The 21,561-nt window shown below is 41.7% G+C and overlaps 1 protein-coding gene across 2 annotated transcripts in view; it reads right to left on the bottom strand.

Annotated features, from left to right (window-relative positions):
• The window catches only part of LOC113155070 (A disintegrin and metalloproteinase with thrombospondin motifs 9), a 35,696-nt gene extending 22,455 nt beyond the window's left edge, over positions 1-13,241 (bottom strand). For both annotated transcript variants that reach the window (XM_026349571.1, XM_026349570.1), the window contains exons 1-18: positions 12,852-13,241; positions 12,120-12,526; positions 10,493-10,655; positions 8,494-8,831; positions 7,758-7,841; positions 7,538-7,662; positions 7,248-7,288; positions 7,035-7,140; positions 5,874-6,020; positions 5,199-5,340; positions 4,523-4,627; positions 3,450-3,595; positions 2,854-3,035; positions 2,585-2,721; positions 1,953-2,070; positions 1,717-1,812; positions 580-746; positions 182-311 (exon numbers count right to left, since the gene is read on the bottom strand). In XM_026349571.1, the coding sequence (XP_026205356.1) occupies positions 182-311; positions 580-746; positions 1,717-1,812; positions 1,953-2,070; positions 2,585-2,721; positions 2,854-3,035; positions 3,450-3,595; positions 4,523-4,627; positions 5,199-5,340; positions 5,874-6,020; positions 7,035-7,140; positions 7,248-7,288; positions 7,538-7,662; positions 7,758-7,841; positions 8,494-8,831; positions 10,493-10,655; positions 12,120-12,526; positions 12,852-12,948 (2,731 nt within the window). In that variant the 5' untranslated portion in view covers positions 12,949-13,241. The remainder of the gene's footprint in view (positions 1-181; positions 312-579; positions 747-1,716; positions 1,813-1,952; positions 2,071-2,584; positions 2,722-2,853; positions 3,036-3,449; positions 3,596-4,522; positions 4,628-5,198; positions 5,341-5,873; positions 6,021-7,034; positions 7,141-7,247; positions 7,289-7,537; positions 7,663-7,757; positions 7,842-8,493; positions 8,832-10,492; positions 10,656-12,119; positions 12,527-12,851) is intronic.
• Between the last annotated feature and the right edge of the window lie 8,320 nt (positions 13,242-21,561).

Raw genomic sequence — 21,561 nt, 5'->3', positions numbered from 1 at the left:
GAAGTTGAACTTTAATCACTTCTTCTAATCCTGCATGTCTAGCATGAACCTGTCAAGTTTAGACAAACAATCGCCTCTCTTCTATGCCTTCAGCTCAGTGGTTGCCATTCTCACCACACCATTTATCACTGAACACTCCCATCGCACCTCATCCTGACAACCTCTTGTGCCTCCCCCTCACCTTGGCACAGGCGGCTGCACTCCTGCCAGGGCCCATAAGCGTCCCAGAAGAACTGCTGAGGTTTGTCCTCTATGGGGATGTTAAAGGAGTACCTGACATCTGGGTTGTAAAGGTTCCCCACAGACAGCACCTAGGGTAAATGCAGGTAATGTGATATGCAATATTAAATAGTAAGATTAGGGGGTTTTAAAATCAAAAGTAAAAACATTTGAAGGTCAAGACACAGTTTATTATCTACAGAAGAGCAAGTTTAAATGTAATGTTGATATATGACTAATATGCATTCAAAATATAAATAAATAATAAAGTTATCTCTTAAGTGACATAATTTTCATTCATTGCAATGCTCTTAAATTAATTCAGCCACACATCTCTTGCAGTCCATCATGACAGCTTACCTGGACAATGATCTCCTCTTCGATGCGGTCAGTACAGTTAATCCTCTCAATGACATGGTCAGAGCCACTATACTCAATAACTGCATTTCCTACTTTGATTTCCCTTTTGAACATACTGACCACAAAGTCTCCATTAAGTAGGAACTCTCCACGGCTATTTGATATGGCTGCAGGGAGACAGAAAATAGTAGTTACTTAGTGCCCTTGCTTCCACTGAAACAGGGCCAGAATAAGCAGAATTTGATTCAAGAGTAAACTATCTCTGCTTAATGGCATAAAACAAAAACAAAGCAGGACACTTTGGGATAATTATTGTTCTTGTGTCACTAACTAGTTAATACATAAATCAGACAATAGCTTGTTTTAGCGTATGACAGAGCAGCCCAGCGACACTAAGGCAACGTGATATTTTCATTGAGAGAAGTAAACAGCAGTAAAGACTTATTGGTATAAAATACTCGCTGAGGTAATAATAAGTCATCCTATCCAGGGCTGTGTTGTTTAACAGCCAGTCTGCTGCACTCACTCACCCTAAGGAGATTTTAGAGCTAATTTCCTGTCTTTTCTTTCCTCATCATTTCACACCTAACACTAACATGATCACGGAGAGAGGCCGTCATTATAGTAAAAATGCCCCATACTTTGTGTCCCTAATGACTGTGGCTGTATACAGTAATTAAACATGATGCAAACCAACATACAGTTGCTTATGAAAAACAAGAGAAAAACACACTACACATACAGACACACACTTCTGAACCTTTATGGAATTTGAGCTAAAATATTAACATGTTCATCTCAACAAGACTTGTTCACTCATACCTGACAAAGCAGCCGTATCCAGGCTGACAGACACACACAGAAAAACACACATTTACAGAAAGAAAGAAAGTACACACCTACTCTATGCCCAGCACACAAGACACAAACACACAGCCCTTTCTGGAATGGGACCCAGATGCTCACTGAAATGTTTACATGAAATCTGTGTTCCAAATACTTGTGCACCACACAACACTGAAGGCTCGACATCACACTGCTTCATGACTGTGTGGACCAGCAATGATATGGAAAGGCGGAAATACAGTGAAAATATTAACAGCCGTTTCTCCTATAAGAATATGTTAATTGTCTCACCGAGGTAGTTGTCATCCTCTGGTTTCCCTGAGTAGCTGTGTTGACGTACATCTATATTTGTAGCACCACTGGGTATTCGCACTACTTCATTGTAGCCTGCAAATGGCACGAGTAGAGTGTTTAGATCATTACTACATTTGACAAGATCTCAATGCTATTAATGCTGACATTAAAATACAGGTAAAAATCTTGCCAACACTGAAATGTAAGTATGATAAAAACAGGCTACAACTCACCATAGCGGACAATGTTGAAGGTGCCTGCCACAGTTTTGCAGGAAGAGTTGTCACCTCCACACACGCCACACTTGTCCCTTCTGGCTTTAGAGTTTAATACATGGTCGCAGCCCGCTTGCTTCTCAGTTAGTGGTTGAAGACAGGGAAAGATAAAATAAAAAATAAGAAAATGCCAAGAGTAAAGTATAAAAGAAAAAAATTTGAAAAGCAGGAAGGAAAATTAGACACAGGTTAAAGGAGAGAAAGAAGACAGATAATATGCACTGCACTCATGGGTCATGGGAAATCATCCTGCTTTTTCTTCAGATTATATATTTTATTTCCAGTTGCTAGGCAACATTTTTAATGTAACATGTCACTTGAATAGCTGTTCTTCTTTATTTCTGTCAAGGATAAGGAAATTAGCTTTAGTGCAACAGCAAAAAATCAAAAAGCATGTGTCATGGGCAGGATAGCAAATTACTGAACCATGATGTAACACTGCGTGTGGTTCAAATTGTACAAGGAGCAAGCCTTCTTTCAAGAACCGTACAGACGTGTAAAAAATAGTAAGTAAGAGACAGACTGGTTTAACAACGTGCTCAGCTGCTGAAATCCATCGTTCCAGAGTTGATAAGAGTTAGAAAACTCACCCTGCATAGGCCCTGGACACAGATGTCGTTGGTATCGGGTCCGCATGGAGTGCCATCAATGACCCTGTCCCTGAGCTGATAGTAGGCCGTGCTGCCTGCCACCCTACAGAACAGCTTACACCTGTCCTTCATCAGAACTGACAGAGAACGCAAGGAAGAGAAACACACTTACTACTAACAATAGAAATTAATTCAAATTTCACATTATGCCCTTAATTCATCAGTAACAGTGGCAGCACAGTGCCACTGATAACAAAGAGGATTCTCACTTCCGCTGTACTTGGGCACCCAGCGCACGTTAGGAGGTAGACCGTTGATGTTGAAGTGCCTGCCATCAAAAGCAGCACACTGCTCCTCCCTGAAGTCCTTCTTCTGCTTGGAGCAGGGCTCAGAGTTACAGGAACGAAACTTCATCCGGCGACCAACGCAATACATTCCTCCGTTCCTGGGCCTAGGTGAAGAATGTGAAATCAAGCAAATGAGTGGTAGTGGTTGGTCTAATATAATAAGCAATGGTTTTACCTACTTATAGTTTCAAAACCTTATCTGTCAACTCATTCTCCTTTCCACCGTATAGCTCACATTCACGCACCAGGAGTATATCACAGGCATCTATTTTCAGTTCAAACGCATTCTCATCTTGGCCCATGCTTTTCTATCTGTCCATTAAACCAGGATAAAAGCTAAAATTCAAAAAGACTTCCATATTATCTAGGAAACAACTCTGTCTGGCAGATTATCTCAAACACTAGCTATGGGAAGAAAAGCTATAAGCAGGACTGATCTATGCAACATTGAGTTCAGAAGCCAAAATGCAGACAAGGTCTACTTGACATGCACGACTACAAAGAGCTGGACTACTCACGTGGGCCGGTTGCATTCACGCACAGCAATCTTGATGCCCCCGCCGCATGTTCGTGAACAGGTACCAAAGGGACTCCAAACTCCCCATGCCCCCTCCACAGGTTTAACATCCTGTTCTTTGGGTATACACAGGCCATGTCTGCAGTGCTAGAATAAAACAAAAGAGGGAAAACAGATGAATGAAAAGAGTAAGAATAGGAGCAGAGAAGGGGAAAAAAAAGGAAATGAATATGTAAGATAGAAAAAAGAGTAGAGGAATAGAGGGAACATATGAACTCTTATCCATGAAACTGGCAACACATCATCTATCTGCTCTCCCATGCTTTGATGGTAATCTGGGAGAAATTATACACTGAAGCAAATAGTCAAAAGCGGAAGAAAAAAAAAATCATGTCTATGTCTGGCGGTAGAGAAGACAAGAAAATGTTAAACACAAAGGCAATAAATACATCATAGATCATAACAGCAGGATAATCTTACACTGTTCAACAAACAGACTCCAGTATATGTGTTTAGTGTGGTGTAGTTTGTCATGGCATGGAGATGAGTGGTTGGTGTAAACATGAAAAGGAATTCCATGTTCAATGTGTGTGTATGTTTCGACTCGTTGCTTTCATGCCCTCTCAGTTTTAGTGGCAGGAAGTGAGGGGTTAGTGACAAAGTCCTAATTAAAAGCCACACGAAGACCGTTGCCTAGAAAGCAACCATAATTTACAACTTGATGCCAACTACTAACATTGCAGCCATGTTCAATTTCTAAAGTTCCTAGAGTCTCGATTTCTGTCAAATGTTTAAAAACCTGTTTGGTTTTGGCAACGTATTTTATGAATTCAAAGGCCTGTGAACGGTTTTACAGTCATGAGTCACTGGGAAAGTTGTAGGATCAAAACAAGGAAGTGAGCATTGTCAGATCACATCACAATATGAGTAGTACATCATAATGCACTAGATAAATATGTAGTATTCCTATGGAGTGGAGCACACTCCATAGGAATACTACATTGTTCACATTGTTCACTCCAATAACACCCAGTTATAACATATCTCACTTCTTTTTTCCCGCATGACATTTACCTTTCCAGGTGAGCAGTCAGTACCATCTGCCCACGGCATGTGCTGGGTCCTGCACCCCCGCTGGGCGCCTTCTGGACTGGTGCACCACAGCCGCCGACACTGGGTCTAAAAAAAAACACACATACACAGACAGATTTTAGTGAGATACCGCAAAAAATAATTAGACAATTACTTTTAGACAACGTTTACTTTGTTTAAATATGGACTAAAGTTCACTGGTATCCAATTAATCACACACTTATGTTAAATTATACCAGAGGCTGACTCCATATGCTAAATGTGCTTTATCAGCCATGTTTCTCAGCCAGTACCTTACACGACTTTTCAGTCTGTACAAAAATATGAGCTAAGAAAACTATTTCACAGTGCCAGTTGGCTCACAGAGATTGCACATTTCTGCATATTTAATTAAAATTTCAAACAATAAAACTATCCAGCAGAAGGATTGTTTGGTGTAATTATTCAATTCTGGAGGAGTAATTTACAGAATTTATACAGTAGATGGTTTGTTTGCTTGCATCTCACTATTGGCAAGCTGTTAAGTACAGCAAACCACACTCAAGGCTTCACTAATACAGCTGAGAACCTCTTCGGCACATGATAATAACACAAGAGGTTTCCATCACACCCACATGTGCAACTTGACAGTTTAGATTTGCACACTGACTCAACTTACCATATAAGGGCACACCTGCGTTCCCAGCCCAAATATCAATTCACACTGTTTATTGACATTGTATTTCTGTCCGGGCAGCTGCTGTGAGAGACTGTACAGCCTAGAAATGGGTTCGTCGAGCAAGCACTCACCATATCCTGTGCTATTAAGAAATAAAAATAAAATGACTTAAAGAAAAAAGGAGAAAAACAAGAGACACAAACAGACAGAAAGCACACTCAGTACAGCTGGAGAGGGAATTCGTCTGTACACATTCACTATAGAGCCCCTACAGCACAAACAGCTTGCACTGTGTCATGCCAGGTTTCTGTTTATATTCACTCAGCTACATGTAGTAAGTTTTTTGGGGGGGATTTTTGATATATATAGGGTGTAGAAAGAGATTCTGGAAAGATACTCTTTCCTTTGTCTTACTCAGTGGGTGGAGGAACCTATGGGAGACTAAAAGATATGGCTGTTGCTACCAAAAGTGGAAAACTGAACCCTGCGTGTGTGTGTTTTTGTCTTTGTGGAGCCGTACTTGTAACATCTCTATGCTTTTAATTAAGGATATCTGTTTTAAAGCCATGTTTACTTGACCTTATTTGGGGCATTTCTCCACAACAGCAGAATTATCTTCATGATCTAATCCCCATGTGTGTTTGAAACAATGCTGAAGAGAAGAGTATGACATACTCGAGGAACTCTGTGATGTACTTCCTGCTACATTTGGACCACATCCAAGGGTTTGTGTTGTAGTTGAGTGTGGGAGCCATCACGTGTTGCTGAATCTTAACTCCGTCCTCCTTACATTTGTCACTGTCGTCATGAGGCATGTTGAACCTAGCAGAGAGAACAAAAAATAGATGTTCAGCTATTACAGACCTTTAACACCACTGCTGATAAACTGTTGGTTGAGATACATTTAACAAAATGCCGATTACAGTGCTTGATTGGTCATATGTTTTAAATTTGAAGACTCATTCTATATTTCTGTTCCCTGTGTTACAGGCAAGGTTGCAATCAAAACTAATGTAGTGTATTTGTTTTGTCTGCCTGTGGGACATTTGGAAAGAAATCCGCACAGTATTAAATTATATGAATACTGGGAAATAGACACTGCAGAAGGTTTCAGATGCTAAGATCAGAGCACAGAGAGTATAAGAAACACAACACTCGAGTTCCTGCAGGGTGAATAAATGCCATTCCAGTTGGTGGTAGACAGGTACAGCATCACACAGCCCAGAGCCCCTCCCTTTGACTACTAAGCCCCCACCTGACAGGTACCATATAACACTGAGCTCTGGAGCTAAGCAGCTGCAGAACATGTTGTCACCACTTCATGCGGATAAACACGGATTTCAGCAATCCCACTTTTTGCTTAGTGGTTAGAAAGGGAATTTGATTTGATAAGGGCTGTTTAAGTCTCCAGTATACAGCCGCAGCACCCCCACACCCACCCCCCACCACACACACCCCTCCCCACTCCCACAGTTCTGGCTGACTGAGGACTTTGGACAATGCCGTTTGCTGAAGGGAAGTGGTCACAAAGAAGTGATTTTACTTAAATACTTTAGTATTTCTTTTCATTTTCCCCTCAAAAACTGGAGGACAGGAAAACATTCGGAATTATAATAAAAAACACACAAGAGCGTCTGAAAATACCGAGGAGAAGATATGTGCAGCTGTTGTGTCGTCCAAACATGCAGGCTTCCTGCATCTCCATGTGCTGGTAAGGCATGTGTGGATTCCTAGAAAGACTTTCAATGTCTCCCTGAAGCTAAAAAGTTTACTAAGCAGACGCGGTGAGGTAAACAGCATCTGATGAAACAATCATTGGAAACACGCTGCGCTTACACATGGCCGAGCTCATGGGCAATGGTGAATGCAGTGCTGAGTCCGTTTTCCTCGCTGATGCTGCAGCTCCTGTACGGGTCACACACTGTTCCCAATTCTGCAAGTCCTGAATAACAAAAGCTCTACTTGATTAACATCATCTTGATTTTTGTTGATCACAATCATCAACATCTAAAGTTCATTATCAATGTTGGTTATAAAGCAACAACTTACCTAAGGTGTCACACTTATCCCTTGCTCTGCAGATGTCCTGCCTGTGGTGAAGGCAAAGATAATGGGTCACTGTCAGTGGCACTGAACAAAAGAACTCCTTCAGGGGATCTTCTTTATTTAGGTGACGTTTTAAACAGCCTTTCTATTCATCAGGCATCTGGGTCACATTTAAACCAAGCCTTGAAATTCAAAACGCTATTTATTTATTACGGTGTTACTTGGTTCACAGGATATTTAGAATATCTGAACGCTACTTCTAAATATACAGAGTGTGCTTTTTTTTTTGGCACCTGGTGATGAGGATGGCAGTGTCGTGATGGGAGTGGTGGTTATCATCCAGGATGTTCTGGCTCTGCTGCCAAATGCAGAAGTTCTTTAAAGTGGTCTGTGCATTAAATGAAATGACTGGACCCTCCTAAGGAACATACAATGAAAAACAATAAAAGGCATTATAACGTGTCACATACGCAGTAAGTGTGTAAGCATCGACGAAAAATGTAGTGTTCTTACCAGTTCGTTGTTTATTATGACTAATTTTACAATCACAATGTTTATTAAGTTGCCAATGCTGGGGTCCTTGTATATGGAAGACACCTAAATAAAGGGAACAAAACACAACCTCAACAAAACCAAAAACTGAATATAAACATCTTGAAGAAATGACTTTCATCATGTTCAATCATGTTCTAATAAATGATTTATTTATTAGAATAAGCTGAAATGTGACAGTGCTATCTATGAGAAGTTTCACTGATTTAAGAATCAAATTCAATCAATTCTTTCAATCAAAATCAAGAACAGACTATGGTCATCCCAGCCTTCCACTGAGGACTGCTGGCCCCAGCCACCAACGGAAGCTGCTATTTGAAGTGGCCAGGAGTATGCAGCCTATGTGACATACCTGAGCCTTTTTTTTTTTTTTTTTTTTACATTCATCACAGCTGTCAGACAGGCTCTCCTTCAAGCTGCCCTCTCTTCTCTTTCTAGCTGTTTGAAAGTGGTGTTTACCCCTGCCCTAGGCTGCCCTTTTCCCTCCTATGGCCCTCCTCAGGAAGCGACTGAAGCGACTTGCAGCACAAAAAGCAAAGCAGAACATGTACCTGCATTTAACGCATCAATGTGTTTGTAGCCAGTTACTCTGTTCATACGTGGGCGGGAATATACACATTTGCATTTTCAGGCCAAACACCTCCACCAACCATTTTCTACTAGCGGCCATAAAGACATTCGAGTGTGCAGAACTTACTATGGACATTAATGTGAGCATGTAGTGTTGTAGGTTGCTGCCGTGATGCTCCACCATTTTGCTATCGGCCACAAGCATGACTTCAACAAAGCGAGGGTAGGAGAGGAAGCGCTTTGATCTCCTGTGAGGTCCTGAGTCACCACTGCTATCATTTGATGGTCTACTGCTAGCACCGCCGCTCTCTAACTTCAGCAAAGCACTGCTGGCCAGGCCAGCACTCAGCGACTCCACATCATTGAATATACTAGCCCTGACCACAGAGGCTGCATCGGACACAGCGGTCACACCAGCTGCTGGTCTTCTCTTCAGCTTGTGCCTTTTATGTCTGTGTTTGTGTCCTAGAAAGGAAAGACAGAAAGAGCACATGTAAATATACAGTGGGGTGATGCAGAAAGATGCAGAGTTGAGCGGAAATGCATTTACACAGAGAATCAGAAGTATTAATCAATGTTTAAAATTAGGATGTGTTTATTTATGAGCTGACGTTGAATTTTGGGTCCAAAATTTGTTACCGCCTCTTTCGCACTTTTGTTTATTGTTGCACAAGGAGTGGGTTTGACAAATGAGCACGGGCTCTTTTTTTCAGCAGTCTCCCTCGCCTTTGAGAAGAGGAGAGAAATGAGGGCAAAGAGTTCAAGTTAGGTAAACCTGGCCTACAGCCATAAAGAAAAAGCACAAACTGCAACGTGCACACCAAAGGACAGGCAGTCCAATCGAACAGGCAACAAAACTGGAGGAAAATTAAGTCTGATTTGAATCATGACACGGCAACAACACTGCTGTATGCCAGTCTATTTTTTGTTTTCTCTGCACAGTCTCTTTCTGGACCACCAGTGATGCATCACCACCTATGCAACAACAAGTTGGACTACAGCATATTAGTGTATCCACTTTCAGGATACATGATTTATGACTTGTGAACAATTTGCTCTACTTCAAAACACACGCAGCAACAATGGAAAAATGCACTAAAAATGGCTCTTGTCCAAGTTTATGTTGCTTCAGGTTATGATATCAGACACGCTGTATCACAGAACAGGCCAAATAAAAAACACACACAAAGTAAAGAATTCTTGAGAACACACGCAAAGATTTACAAACACAGTGAAACTAAACATCTGCAGAGTAATTTCCAGCAGACACAGAGAAAATATTTCAACATTTATTTTCTAAGGTTTGATTATTTGACAGCTTCATGTGGGCATCACTTTGCTTTTAAATAATTTACACTGCATGTTCACGGCAGTGGGTCTACCCTGCCTTCTTATCAAAGAGGCAGAGGAAGTACAAGAGTCAACAGGAAGTTCAGCCGGTAAACTGAGATTGGATGATACAAATGATTTTCCTGTGTTAGTTGGAAAGCTTCCACACTACTGTGCTGCAAGTGGAGGCGCCAGGCTGTGCGGGCTATGACGTCATTTGCGAGGCAAGATAGATTCACACCTTTTATTTCATTTTATGATCACTAAACTTACTTTGAGAAAATCTCTGATATATGTCAAGTAAAAAATGTTGCTTCTTTACATATCACAAAAAAGCAAATTGTTAAAAGTATTATAATTTGTAATTTTGCTAATTAATTTTCCTTAATAGCTCAGTTTCTCTTGTAACATCTACTTCTGTTACAACTAATAATGAAGCAGCAGCACTGCATGTGGGAGCCAACGCATAAGAGGTCACATAACGCACGCTCACCAAACATACAGAAAACTACATGGCGACTCACAATCCACATGTATGCCATGAAAACACTGCAGCACTTACATGCACTTGAACCATAAACATGTTTGGTATAAAGTATAGCCCCTAGGGGGTCCATGCTCAGAAACAGCGGTGTTGAGTAACTATAATGACGACTCTGGCTGAGGACTAAGTGGGGCAGCTATTTGCAAGTGCATGTGTGTGGTGTAGTGTAGTGTGGTGTAGTCTAGTGTGCAGTGTGTGTCAGCTGATAAGTCTAAACTGTGTAGATGCACTCATGTAATACAATACACTGTACCTGAAGTGTCACACGCTGAGTTCTCCCCAGATGACTCTTTGTTGGGTGCACTCTTCCTGTAAACTATATGAGGTTTTGTGTGTTCCTCTTCATAATCTTCTCCTTGATAGCTGTGTAGGGGCTCAACAAAATACTCCCCTTCTGGAGACCTGAAAGTGCCAAGCTGGGTAGGAGGGAAAAAAGTATAACAGTTAGTCCCATCCATCCATCCATCCATCTCCATCCATCCATCCATCCACACAAGAATCAGTGGAATGTGGTTCATGTATTATTGGTGCTAATAAGCAATGCGGACACCACAGAGCTTTGATAAAAGCTAAACAAGTGAATTTGCATGCAAGAGTGTGATCGTATGTTCTTGGCAAGCATGCTGAAGTGTATTTCACATGGCATGTCCAGTGTGGTTACCTTGGAGGTCTGATGATGTTCGTTTTAGATAAGGAACATACCCAGCCAAGCTACTCGTTAGCTGTTTAGAAATATCACAGCAGTCCAGAGGGGCCGATAAAGGTTTGGCTATATGATGCTGAGCTCATGTCATATTTAGAATAACAAAGTATGAAAGAATCATCATTAGAAAAGCATAAATTTCGCACTATGCACAAATCTTTTTCCAGCAGGATGGACTGTTCTTCAGCCAAGGGCCCATGTTGATGCTTGCCCCTTACATAACCTTAAGCAAGTCACTGTTCTTATTACTGGAGTAGGACCTGCACTTTGACCCACATTGGGGACTTGGCAAGGCAACAGAGAAAGCCCCTACATGTTTCTGTGCAGGAGAACAGATGCCAAGTGATTTTATATTGTACAAAAATAAAATGCAACTATAGCCACCGGCTGTTTATTTATTTTAAATTTAACATGAGGGGTAAATCAGATTGTCAGCTCAACTCCCTAACGCTCTCATATCACATTTGATTTGTCATTTGGGGATAAATTTACCTCTCTGCACTTTTGCTCTGTTCTAAAACTCATGCTTCAGCATGCCTGGGAGTGGGAACGGTTCAAAGTGACGTTAGCAGCCTCCTCCCTCCCTCCCTCCCTCGCTGCACTAGCGTGCGTAAAGACGTCACTGAATACCGGGAGAGCAGGGAGACGCACACAAGCACAACTTTGTGAGTTCATTAAACTTGAGGATAGCCGATGGACTTGAGATCCTCGCAAGTCAACACATCTGATCGTTTTATGGGGAATGATTTAGCCTCTGCAACAGTCTTAGAAAAGGCTCCTCTTAAAATGTAAAACTTTGGTTAAAGTTGCGTTAAAGTCGCGCAGTCCATGTTAGTTTTTCTCAACTGTTTTAGAAATCAGCTTCACGAATACAGTTCTTTTTGTTCATTCAAAGCACAGGGGAAACATGCCACTGTTTTCTTAAGACAGAAGTTCCAAAGGGCGCAATAACGCGTGACCATAACGATACGATCCATGCAAACGACAGGTTGAGCGCAACTTTTTGCGCGAAAGTTCAAATTTAAATCATTTTAAGTCGATCGTGGGGCAGCTTTTCAAGCCTTCCATATGCAACAGGGGTCTCTAATTACTCGTGGTGGACACGTTAGAAAACAAACTGTCATAAAGTCATCACATGCAAGGGGGACCGTGCGTGTGACCGTGCGCAAAGACTCACCAGTCCGGAGCACAAACTGATGACCGCGGCGTGTTCTGCTTGAGCGTTTACATGTCCTTTATAGAAGCAGTGCCTTAACTCCGTGTCCTCCTCCTCCTCCTCCTCCTCCACCTCCCCATCTGTGCCAAAATCCGTTATGTTATCTCCTCGGGGTACTCCAAGTATTGTCACAGTGTAGAGAGGTGCGATGAATCCGGAGTCCAGCGTGAGGTTGAGGTGATAGTTCTGTCCGAACGCAGATATCCTGTAGTGGATATTTGGCCAGGCCCAGTGATCCGTAGTATTCGCAGGGCTCTCGTCCAAACTTCTCCTTTTCCTCTTGAAGTGCACACTGGTTGGAAACCTGTCACCGGCTTCATTCACACGCACCGGTGTAACAATTTCATAAGCGCCGATTTCCTCTTTTACTGCGGAGCAAAGGCACAAGAATGGTTACACAGTTGAGCATTGAGTAGCAGTCCACTAGCATTAGTACAAATCAAGCAAATCAGATGTGTTTAGCGGGAGATGGTGATGATTTACAGCTGCTTTCCAGCATCGCAGCGACGTTGACAGCGAGGTTTTCTGGATCTGTGGATCTGGAAAAAGCCCCTGCAAGTCATGTGCTTGGGCTCCATTCAAAACTCATTCATTCGCTGCCCTCCGTGCCAGAAAAAAAAAAAAAAAAAAAAAAAAAAAGGAGCTTCATGAGGGAGAAGAATGGAGGAGTTGTCAGAATGGGGCATACTTTACCTGCGGTTGAATTCAAAAGCAACCTCCCGGTGGATGCGGCTACATTCAAGATATCAGGGAATAGCAGGAACCCCAAGCCCCAGAAGAGCACATGCATGATTGTCCACGTTCGGAGGAGTCCTGTAGCCTCAGCCTGTAGTCCTGTAGTAACGCTGTATTCCTCCGGTCACTCCGGCTATTCCGCCTCCGCTCCTCCTGCCACATCCAACGTTATTATCCACGACTCTTCAGGAGATGGTCTCTGGCCGGGGAAGTGCACTGCTGGGACGTGACGGCTTCGCGGATTCCCTGGCGAACATGCATACTGCAGAGAGAGGTGGGCTGCTCACTCAACTGCACTGGGTTCCGCTGCAAACTTGTGCACCAACTCAGTGGGGCGGGATCAGGCCAGGCAAGATAGGTGCAGGGTGGTCGGATACTGTATGTCCAGTTCGGATGATGTGCCCTCACAATAAATAGGCTGTTGTACATGTTGACATCATCATCATCATCATCATTATTATGAGTGATTCATACCCAGGGTGACCAAATAATTCATTATTTCCTATATGGGGGTTTCCAGTTGTCCCTGAGTGACACTCCCTCTACATTCAATAGCTTTTGGTTAATTAAGTATCAGGGGGTAAACAGTTGTACAGTGTGTAGATGGGTGATCATGACAGTGGGTCACATAGGAAATGTCCTGGGACAAGTGAGCTTATCCGGCTCTATAGTCAGAAGTTTATCACAGAGTGACAAAATGCACACTGGCAAGAAGTCTAGACATATACAGTAGTGATTTAAGGATTTAAGTCGGTGCTGGAAAAGATGTGCAGACGATGAGAATGGTTTTATAAGGTACAGTCTCCTCAACAGAGCAATGCGCCAAGTCTTTGAAGGTGCCTTTGTTATGTGGAGGATCAAAGAGTGGGCTACCCAGTCTGCCTCCTATCCAATTCACAGAATATCTCCCCATCCACCCATACACACACACACACACACACACACACACACACACACACATACACAGCTACAGACTTCTTCTACTAACTTTTTCTAATATGATTTCAATAGGTATATCCAGTAGACTGATATAAGCGAGATTGATAAAAGAGAGATATCACAACATTTCATCATACACGTTAAGTTTAGAGTTTTATTTTAAGAAAGTGCTGCCAACACATGGTTTGTGCACAAGAGACCACTGAGGCGTATCTGTTTCAACTGAAAAATATCCCTGAATGAATACTTAAAATAAGTTTAATTAGCATCAGATTCATTTCAAATCAAAATATCGATACAGACTCAAAATCACAGTGTTCATATCCATCATAGTACAGCGGGAAAATGGAAACATGACTTAGTGAATGTAGGTATGTGCATGAGAATGAGAATTTGTCACAGCAGTTAATTTACAGGCGAAACTAATACTGTCAGCAACTTTTGTAAATGAAGTGTCTGAGTAAGCCAGACACCTGGACCTGGATATTAGTGTTTGCTGTTTCAGGGTTTACAGTCCTATAGGTTTACTTTTCCACAAAGAACAAACATTTATTTCCTGCTCAAGATATGTCATAGATTATAGTGAATGAATAATTAGTTTTGGATGGGTTTTATACAACCTGAGTCACAGATACATTGTGATACTTATAGTATCCTGCAATGCAACAAATGCCTAGGAGGTTATCGTGAACACATCATCTTTGAAATCTGCTGTCTCTGTGATTAAACGGCGCTTTCTGACACAGCCAGTGATGAGTACGTCTGAAAATGTGAATACTTTGATATATTGTTAATACATATCAGCACTAAGATAGCTCAGCATGGAGAACAAACAGTGTATTATCTTAAAGATAAGTTCTCAAACTCACAGTATGAGAAATGAAGAAAACACTGCATAGAAAAGTAGTCTTGTTCTTAATGATAGCACAGAGCCAAAATGTTTTACTGATAGCTGAGAGCGCGAAGAAGTGCACTGATGTTACAATGTACATGGAAAGATTCTTTGTAAATATATTTTGTTATGAATTATTTGTTATAATATAGTTATAGAAACTGAATCGTATTCAGTTGGCCTCCATGCTGTCACCCCATTCAGAGCCACATCGCTGCAGGCATCTGTGGAGGTTTTCCTGCCCCACTTATGTAGTGATAAATGTTAACAGCTGGTACATGAATTTACAACTCATTTGTAGTGCACAGTCAACATGCGTTGCCGTTAAATAGGCTGATTTAAATTTGCAGGTGCCTACATAAAACAAAAGCCTTGGATGGAGTGCCAATGAAATGCCTGATAATACTAAGAAAGGATATTGTCTGACCACAGGATCTCCTTACTGAGCAAAAACACACATGAAAAAAGGCAAAAGCTCTGTAGCCTCTGTAATTATAGTAATTACATTTGCGGGTCTGTGGTATTTCAAAGAGCCATAATCATTTTTCAGAGGAAACATCATTTCAATAAATTTCACACCAACTCTTATAATCATGTCTTTTTCTGTTTGTAAAACCAACATCATCCACTAAACATCCACGGGCCACCCTGCATTTTGCAGCAGTTTGCACTTATTTTCCAGTATGATGGAACTAATTAGGTATGATGATGATGATTAGGGGTTGCTGAAATGTTAGCATTTGAGATCACTGGTTATAATGAATTACATGCAATTAAGGTGCTGAGGATGGCCTACATAAGCACATAGAAGAACTCCCGAAACTGCTAACCTTTGCTTTCCTATGTTCCTCTTGTTATTTGGAAATTGGTCTTCTGGGTACAACCCAGGACATCAACATGGTTAGCTGTTACAAGCCTCCTTCACAATAGCCTTTCATTAACAATTAGACTCTTTTCCAAGGACTCACTATAAAACATTTTTACAGCATGGGGGTCACAGGTAGGTAAAAACAGTTTTAGAGAGAGAAATTGCCCCTATCAGCTGTGTTTTGACGTGAAGTGACTTCAAGTTTAGCTTTATTTGACTTTAAAGAATAACTATTTCAAGTTCCTCAGTGAATTGTCATTTTACTACAGGAAGTCACAAGCGGACTTTGAAAAGCTCCTTCTGCACCTTAAACTGCAGAGTATGGTCTCCTTCTTCACTAAACCGACCTTTATCCAAGTTTCTCAATGAAGCAGTCACCACAGCTGTGGGTGTGTGTGTGTGTGTTCTCAATGGATGGTCACCGAGGTCGTCAGAGTCACCCTTCCTGAGTTGTGTGCAAGCAGCATCATTCAGAACAGCTATCAGCAGTGTAAACTTCACTTCCCCTCCAGATCAGATAATAGGCTGATAGCCAGCGGAAAGCTTGAATGAAGTAGCCAAGGCTGGCTTAGGATTTCAAAGAGATAGACTACGCTTTGATTGTGGAGCTTTCAAAAATCTTTTACAGTTTTATTCTGTAGTGAATTCCATCCCCGACCCGACAGATATTCCTGGTTTCAGTGATCTTGTCTTTATTATAAAGCAATATCAATGTGCAGTGAGTTGGTAGTAAGTCTAACTGTCTAATAATTACCTGATAGCATTGGTTCCCTGCTCACAGCAGAAGTGAAATGATTAAGTTGCATTTTAATATTTGCATGAAAACTTGGATGTGTGTGTCTGTGTATAATGTCCATCATTGTTACAAGTGAACCCTGCAGCAAATGTTTCCATGAAAAGGCATGATTTCTGTGGTGGCCCACTTATTATGTCTTTCAGCGTGGGGCCACTACAGTAAGTGGGTAAACATCCAGAGACACACTGAGGTTTGTAGGCATCCACACACAACACGACACAACACATGGACCAACAAGTTCAGACATCACATGCCCTCTTTTAATTGGTGAGGTTTAACAGGCTTGAAGTGTTGGGGGAGTGATTCTGTAGATGGGTTTTTTTAGGATGGTCCTGGGCAAGTTTGTGTTGGGGCGAAAGCTGTGTGAAAACAACGTTCAACATCTGAAGTGCAATTGGGGCTTTGGAGGAGCTTTTACAGACCACAAGTAGTACAGCAGCTGTCAAGAGGTCCCTACGAAATCAGAACGCTTCCCAGAGTCTCTGGCTCTCTGTGGAATGGAAACAATAGACTTGATGCCAGAGACTAAATTAATCAGACCCCAGAATGAAGAGAGAAGGAGAAAGAAGTCAGCAGAGGTGTAATGTAGAGTAGCCTGGATAACAGTGTGACATAATGTATGCACACACCAAGGAGATCCAAACTCGTTGGCCCTTTGACTTCCAACAAGCTCTCAGTGCTTCCAAGAACTCCTTTGTTTATAGAGGAGGAAGATAAGTGAGTTGCTTTCCTATCTCTCCCAAACATTTTAGAAAAGCATGTATTCTCTTATATCATGGTTATTTTTGTGTAGTCATCGTTTGTAAGGGGCAAAAGCTGCAGTTGGAGGGGCCAGAGGGTGGAGGGCACTGTTGAGAGCTGTGGTGTAAAAGTGTGCAGAGTGACTCACAGAGATAACAACGCTTGGTAGTGGTGAGCTTGTTTCTCAAAGTCCCGATGTAATCAGTTTGCAGTCCAGCGTGTTCCCCCGTCAGCTCACTCGGCGTCCCCGTGTTTCACAAAGGGACAGCATGATGACGTAACCACTCTCAGCTGCAAGAGACAGTGAAAAAAAAGTTGAAGTAGTATCATGACACCCTGTAGCCACCTGACGTATCGTACGGTCTGAGCACAGCTGGAGCGACAAACTGTGGCTAGACCTAAAGGGGGATAGGAGCTGGATTAGCAGTGTTCTTCACACATTTATTTAACATTTCTCAGTGAGTGTGATTCTCGGGTTCGATCTCTCCAGCTGTTGCGCCTAATAAGGGGGGTCTGTAAGAGTTGAACACGGACACGAGGCCCACAAAGCACATGCACTTGCCATGCATGTGAAAGTGACACTGGGCCTTATCGACTGAGCGTTGATTTAATAATAAAATCTTAAAGACACACTCCTCCACATGAACCAGTGGGATTCAGCAGTTTGTGCAGATATGAGACTTATGTCTTTTGTTTTTTTTTCTTCCTTTGACTCTTTGGGGAAAAATCTCCAACCCACACATCACCATATTGTAAGACCCGTTTCTCCTCTGTTGCATTTATCCCTTTGTCATATTGGATATAGTTTAGTGTTCTGGGTCAAAGAATCCATTTTGTGGCTGGCCCGGGTCCTGCTGGCAGGGCTACTGTGTAAATGGGTCGTTTGGGACCATGAGGAGCCAGCGAGCTCACTATAGCTGACAGGCGCACAGCAGTGTGCACCAGGACCCCAGCTGGGAATAAGGGGGGGAATCTTTACCACAGGGAAGACTTGCAGTAACACACACGTCCTGTATTTCAAGATCGGACTATATATTCAACGACAGACAGGAATCTGCTCTCAAGTGATCTAATTGTATGATCTAACATTTAAAAAAATATCTAGGTTTCCCATGGCAAGCCCAACTCAACCCACCCCTAAAAGCATCACCTACTGTATTTCTACTGCTAGTAGCCAAACAGAGGATCAATCTAAGCTTTCACAAGCCACTTAGGATTACCACTTAACAAAGGAGGTATTTTTCACCAAATCTGATTATATGAGTCAATAATCATTTTAAAGATTTAATACTGTGAGGTGAATGGCACCAAGTGATGACTGTGACAGCTCTGAATGATGGTACTGTACGTGCAGAGGAAACATCGGGTTAAATATTTTTCTTAAACCTTAAACACTGTAAAGTGCGTTGAGATGACATCTGTTGTGATTTGGCGCTATGTAAATACAATTCAATTGATTTGAAGGTTGCGTCAGAGTATATTACATATAGAGGTGTACGTTCCAAGAAGCTGCTTTTAGGCTCTTGATGAGGTTCATTGCTGAAAACCTCTAAGTCGGCAGTGAAGAAAAATGATTAACGAACAATTATACATGTTTTATCAGTAACTTAAAAGATCATTCACTCTCTTTTGTGTCCTGTTCGTACCGTTCTGATGAAGGCGGGTGCTGCAAATACTGTTGTGATAACAGAAACGCGTCACCCACTTCTTACTGTTCAGAGGCCTTTGACTATTCAAACCATATTGTTCCTCTTCTTGTGTATACATTTCTGTTTAGGAATGGATGGCTTCAAACGTACAGGAAATATCCCGGGCCAAATGTCTAGGATTCCTCTAGATTACATGCCAGGAAATAGTCATTCCTCAGTCAGATACAAAAGTGAGGTTAAGGAGAGTAAGGTAAGGTAGACGTGCCTCTTACTCATGGAGTAAGTCACATGTAAACATGTGTAAAGTCAAAACCACTAATCCTGTGAAATGTATTGTATTTTTACCTTAATTGAGATGTTATGATACATTTTTTACTCATTATTTATAATGATAATTCTGATGATACGACCTGTGTATTCAGCTCTGCTGTCCATACAGTTTTAAGGAAAACGTCCAGGTACTGGCAGTGGTGTCTTTTTGAATTTAACTGGTTCATGCTTCTTCTTAGACAAGACTCCAGGCACACAGAAGACGACAAGAGATCAGCTTTGCCTTTCCCTGCTCTGCTCCTTCTGTCATGTTTTTCACATTTTCTCCCACTTGGGTCTCCCTGAAGTTCAATATCAATCCAGTTGGAGCGTTGGCGTCCTGAAGCTGAGGTCATATCATCTCATATTAATCTGGACTTTCCTCCTTGCTTTATTTGATTCGCTCTTGGGATTTTACAGTATGTTCACACATGATATAGCTAACAACAGTTGAGCTCTGCATTCGGGTGAGTGATGAAGAATTTGTATCCAGCTCAAATTACAACATGTCAGGCTTCATAAGACTCCAGCAGAAAAACAAGGACATAGCACCTGGTGCTTTGGAGGTGTGGAGGAGTGTAAGCGTGGCACTCAGCAAGCCGAAATGATGGAAAAACTCATCACATCCCTCTCCTGCGGCACCTCATTCTTAATCACATCTTTTAAAGTCAGTGCTGGAAACTAGCTGTACAAGAATGTTTTAATATTACAGGAATGCCAACTTTGACACAAAAACAACGCTAAAAGGTAGTAACAGCATGCGATGCTGCCGTGTTAGGAGAGGCAGAAAGCTGCATTGTTGCCTGTGTAGGAGGAGCAGGGCTCTGTTTTTGACATCAGTCCACAAAAGAGAAAACATTTAACTCAGATTAAAACGTCTACGGTATGGTCATCAAAGTTTTGACCCCTCCAAAGAAGAAAAAATATAATCAAGTAATAGTAGTCACATGTGGGCTGGTTTTTAATCAGAGTGGAATGGAAAGTCAATTCTCGGCACAGCTGGGCTTTCACAATGTCTCACTCAGAGACAGAAACAACTGGAGCAGATTTGTGTCAAGACGTCAGCGAACTTGAGCCCGCGAGTTCAGCGAAATTCAGCAAAACGCACAGACAGGAACTGCTGACAGAAACGGATTCACACACAGTGTGAAACAAGACATCGTTAAAATGCTCTAACCGTCCGACTTAAATGACGAGTCACAAATACACAAATGCTTAATATATCAGTGAAATGGACACAGGTAATGTATTTTTGTCCACCAGAACATCCAATCTACATCATTTTGTTATCTCTTCCATGAAAATACTGTGTATCTTGTGGTTCAGCGTGTAGGTATGTAATGTCCAGCACGTAGTGCATATGTGCTGTGGGCGTCATGGCTCACAAGCCAGTAAACTATGCTTGGCTTATGTGCTCTGCAAGTAATTTTCATTCAAGTGCTTTGGTGAATCTCTGAGTGTGTTACCCTCCTCTTATAAGTAAGTCATTATTCATACAGTGGACGCAAACTGAGCGCCTTTATGGTGATTATCGTTTGAAATACCGTTAATGCATTCAACAGTGATTAGCGTTCACCTTTTCATTTCTAGGCTGCTTTCTGCTCTGGTCTTTCCTCTGCTTGCCTGCAGTCTGGTGGACATCCTGCTGACACAATTTTAGCCCATTTTTTCACAAGGGTGTGCTGACTGCGGCCTGTCTTTGTAGTTTGTTTACTAAATGCACAGCAGAGAGGGATCCCTTTTGGGCCTGTGGTTTCCTGAAACAAGACATCTGCAACTGCTCCACTCACTACATGGCCTGGAGAAAGAAGAAGGCACAAATAAAGTAGATTCATATACTGTGTGGACCTCAACAAAGAAAACGTTCGTTTTGTTGTCCTGCTGTGGACAGAATTACTTTGACCCATAAAACTTTTTTATGGCTTCCACTCATGGTAATTAGCATCTCTTTTTGATGTTTGACAAAGTTCTTTCTCTCAAAAGCATCTTTTTTTGTTTTGTTTGGTCAGCTGAAGCTAAGGTATATGGATGTTCAAGTTCAAGTTCAGAGTTCAGTCACTGCTGACCCGCCTTCATTATTATTATGGAGTGGGATGGTGGTATGATATGATTTATCTCTTCAGCTATGTTTTTAAGTATGACTATAAGAGTTTCAGTAGCTCACTGGCAGGATGCTGTTAAGATACAGGACAATGACCAATGTTTTTTTTTTTTTGTTACTAATTGTCACTCCAGATACTGAGTTTGCTCTCGGAAGCTTCAGTTTGTAATGAAAAAGGAACAGGAAAGAGTGGAAGTGGAAGGAAGAGAGACCGAGCAAGAACAGAAATACTGTTTGGCTTCACATTGATCTTCAGTGATTTCAATTGTAATAGAAACTCGTATAAAAAACAACCTTCCATGCTGCAACAACACCTGAAAATCTTTCACTTACTTACACTTGGACTGTGGAGAGTTGATAATATTCTCCACTA

This window comes from Anabas testudineus, chromosome 5 (assembly GCF_900324465.2).
Source record: "Anabas testudineus chromosome 5, fAnaTes1.2, whole genome shotgun sequence".
Classification (NCBI taxonomy): Eukaryota; Metazoa; Chordata; class Actinopteri; order Anabantiformes; family Anabantidae; genus Anabas; species Anabas testudineus.
Note: the sequence above shows the minus strand (reverse complement) of the source record. Positions and strands in the feature narration are given on the sequence as shown.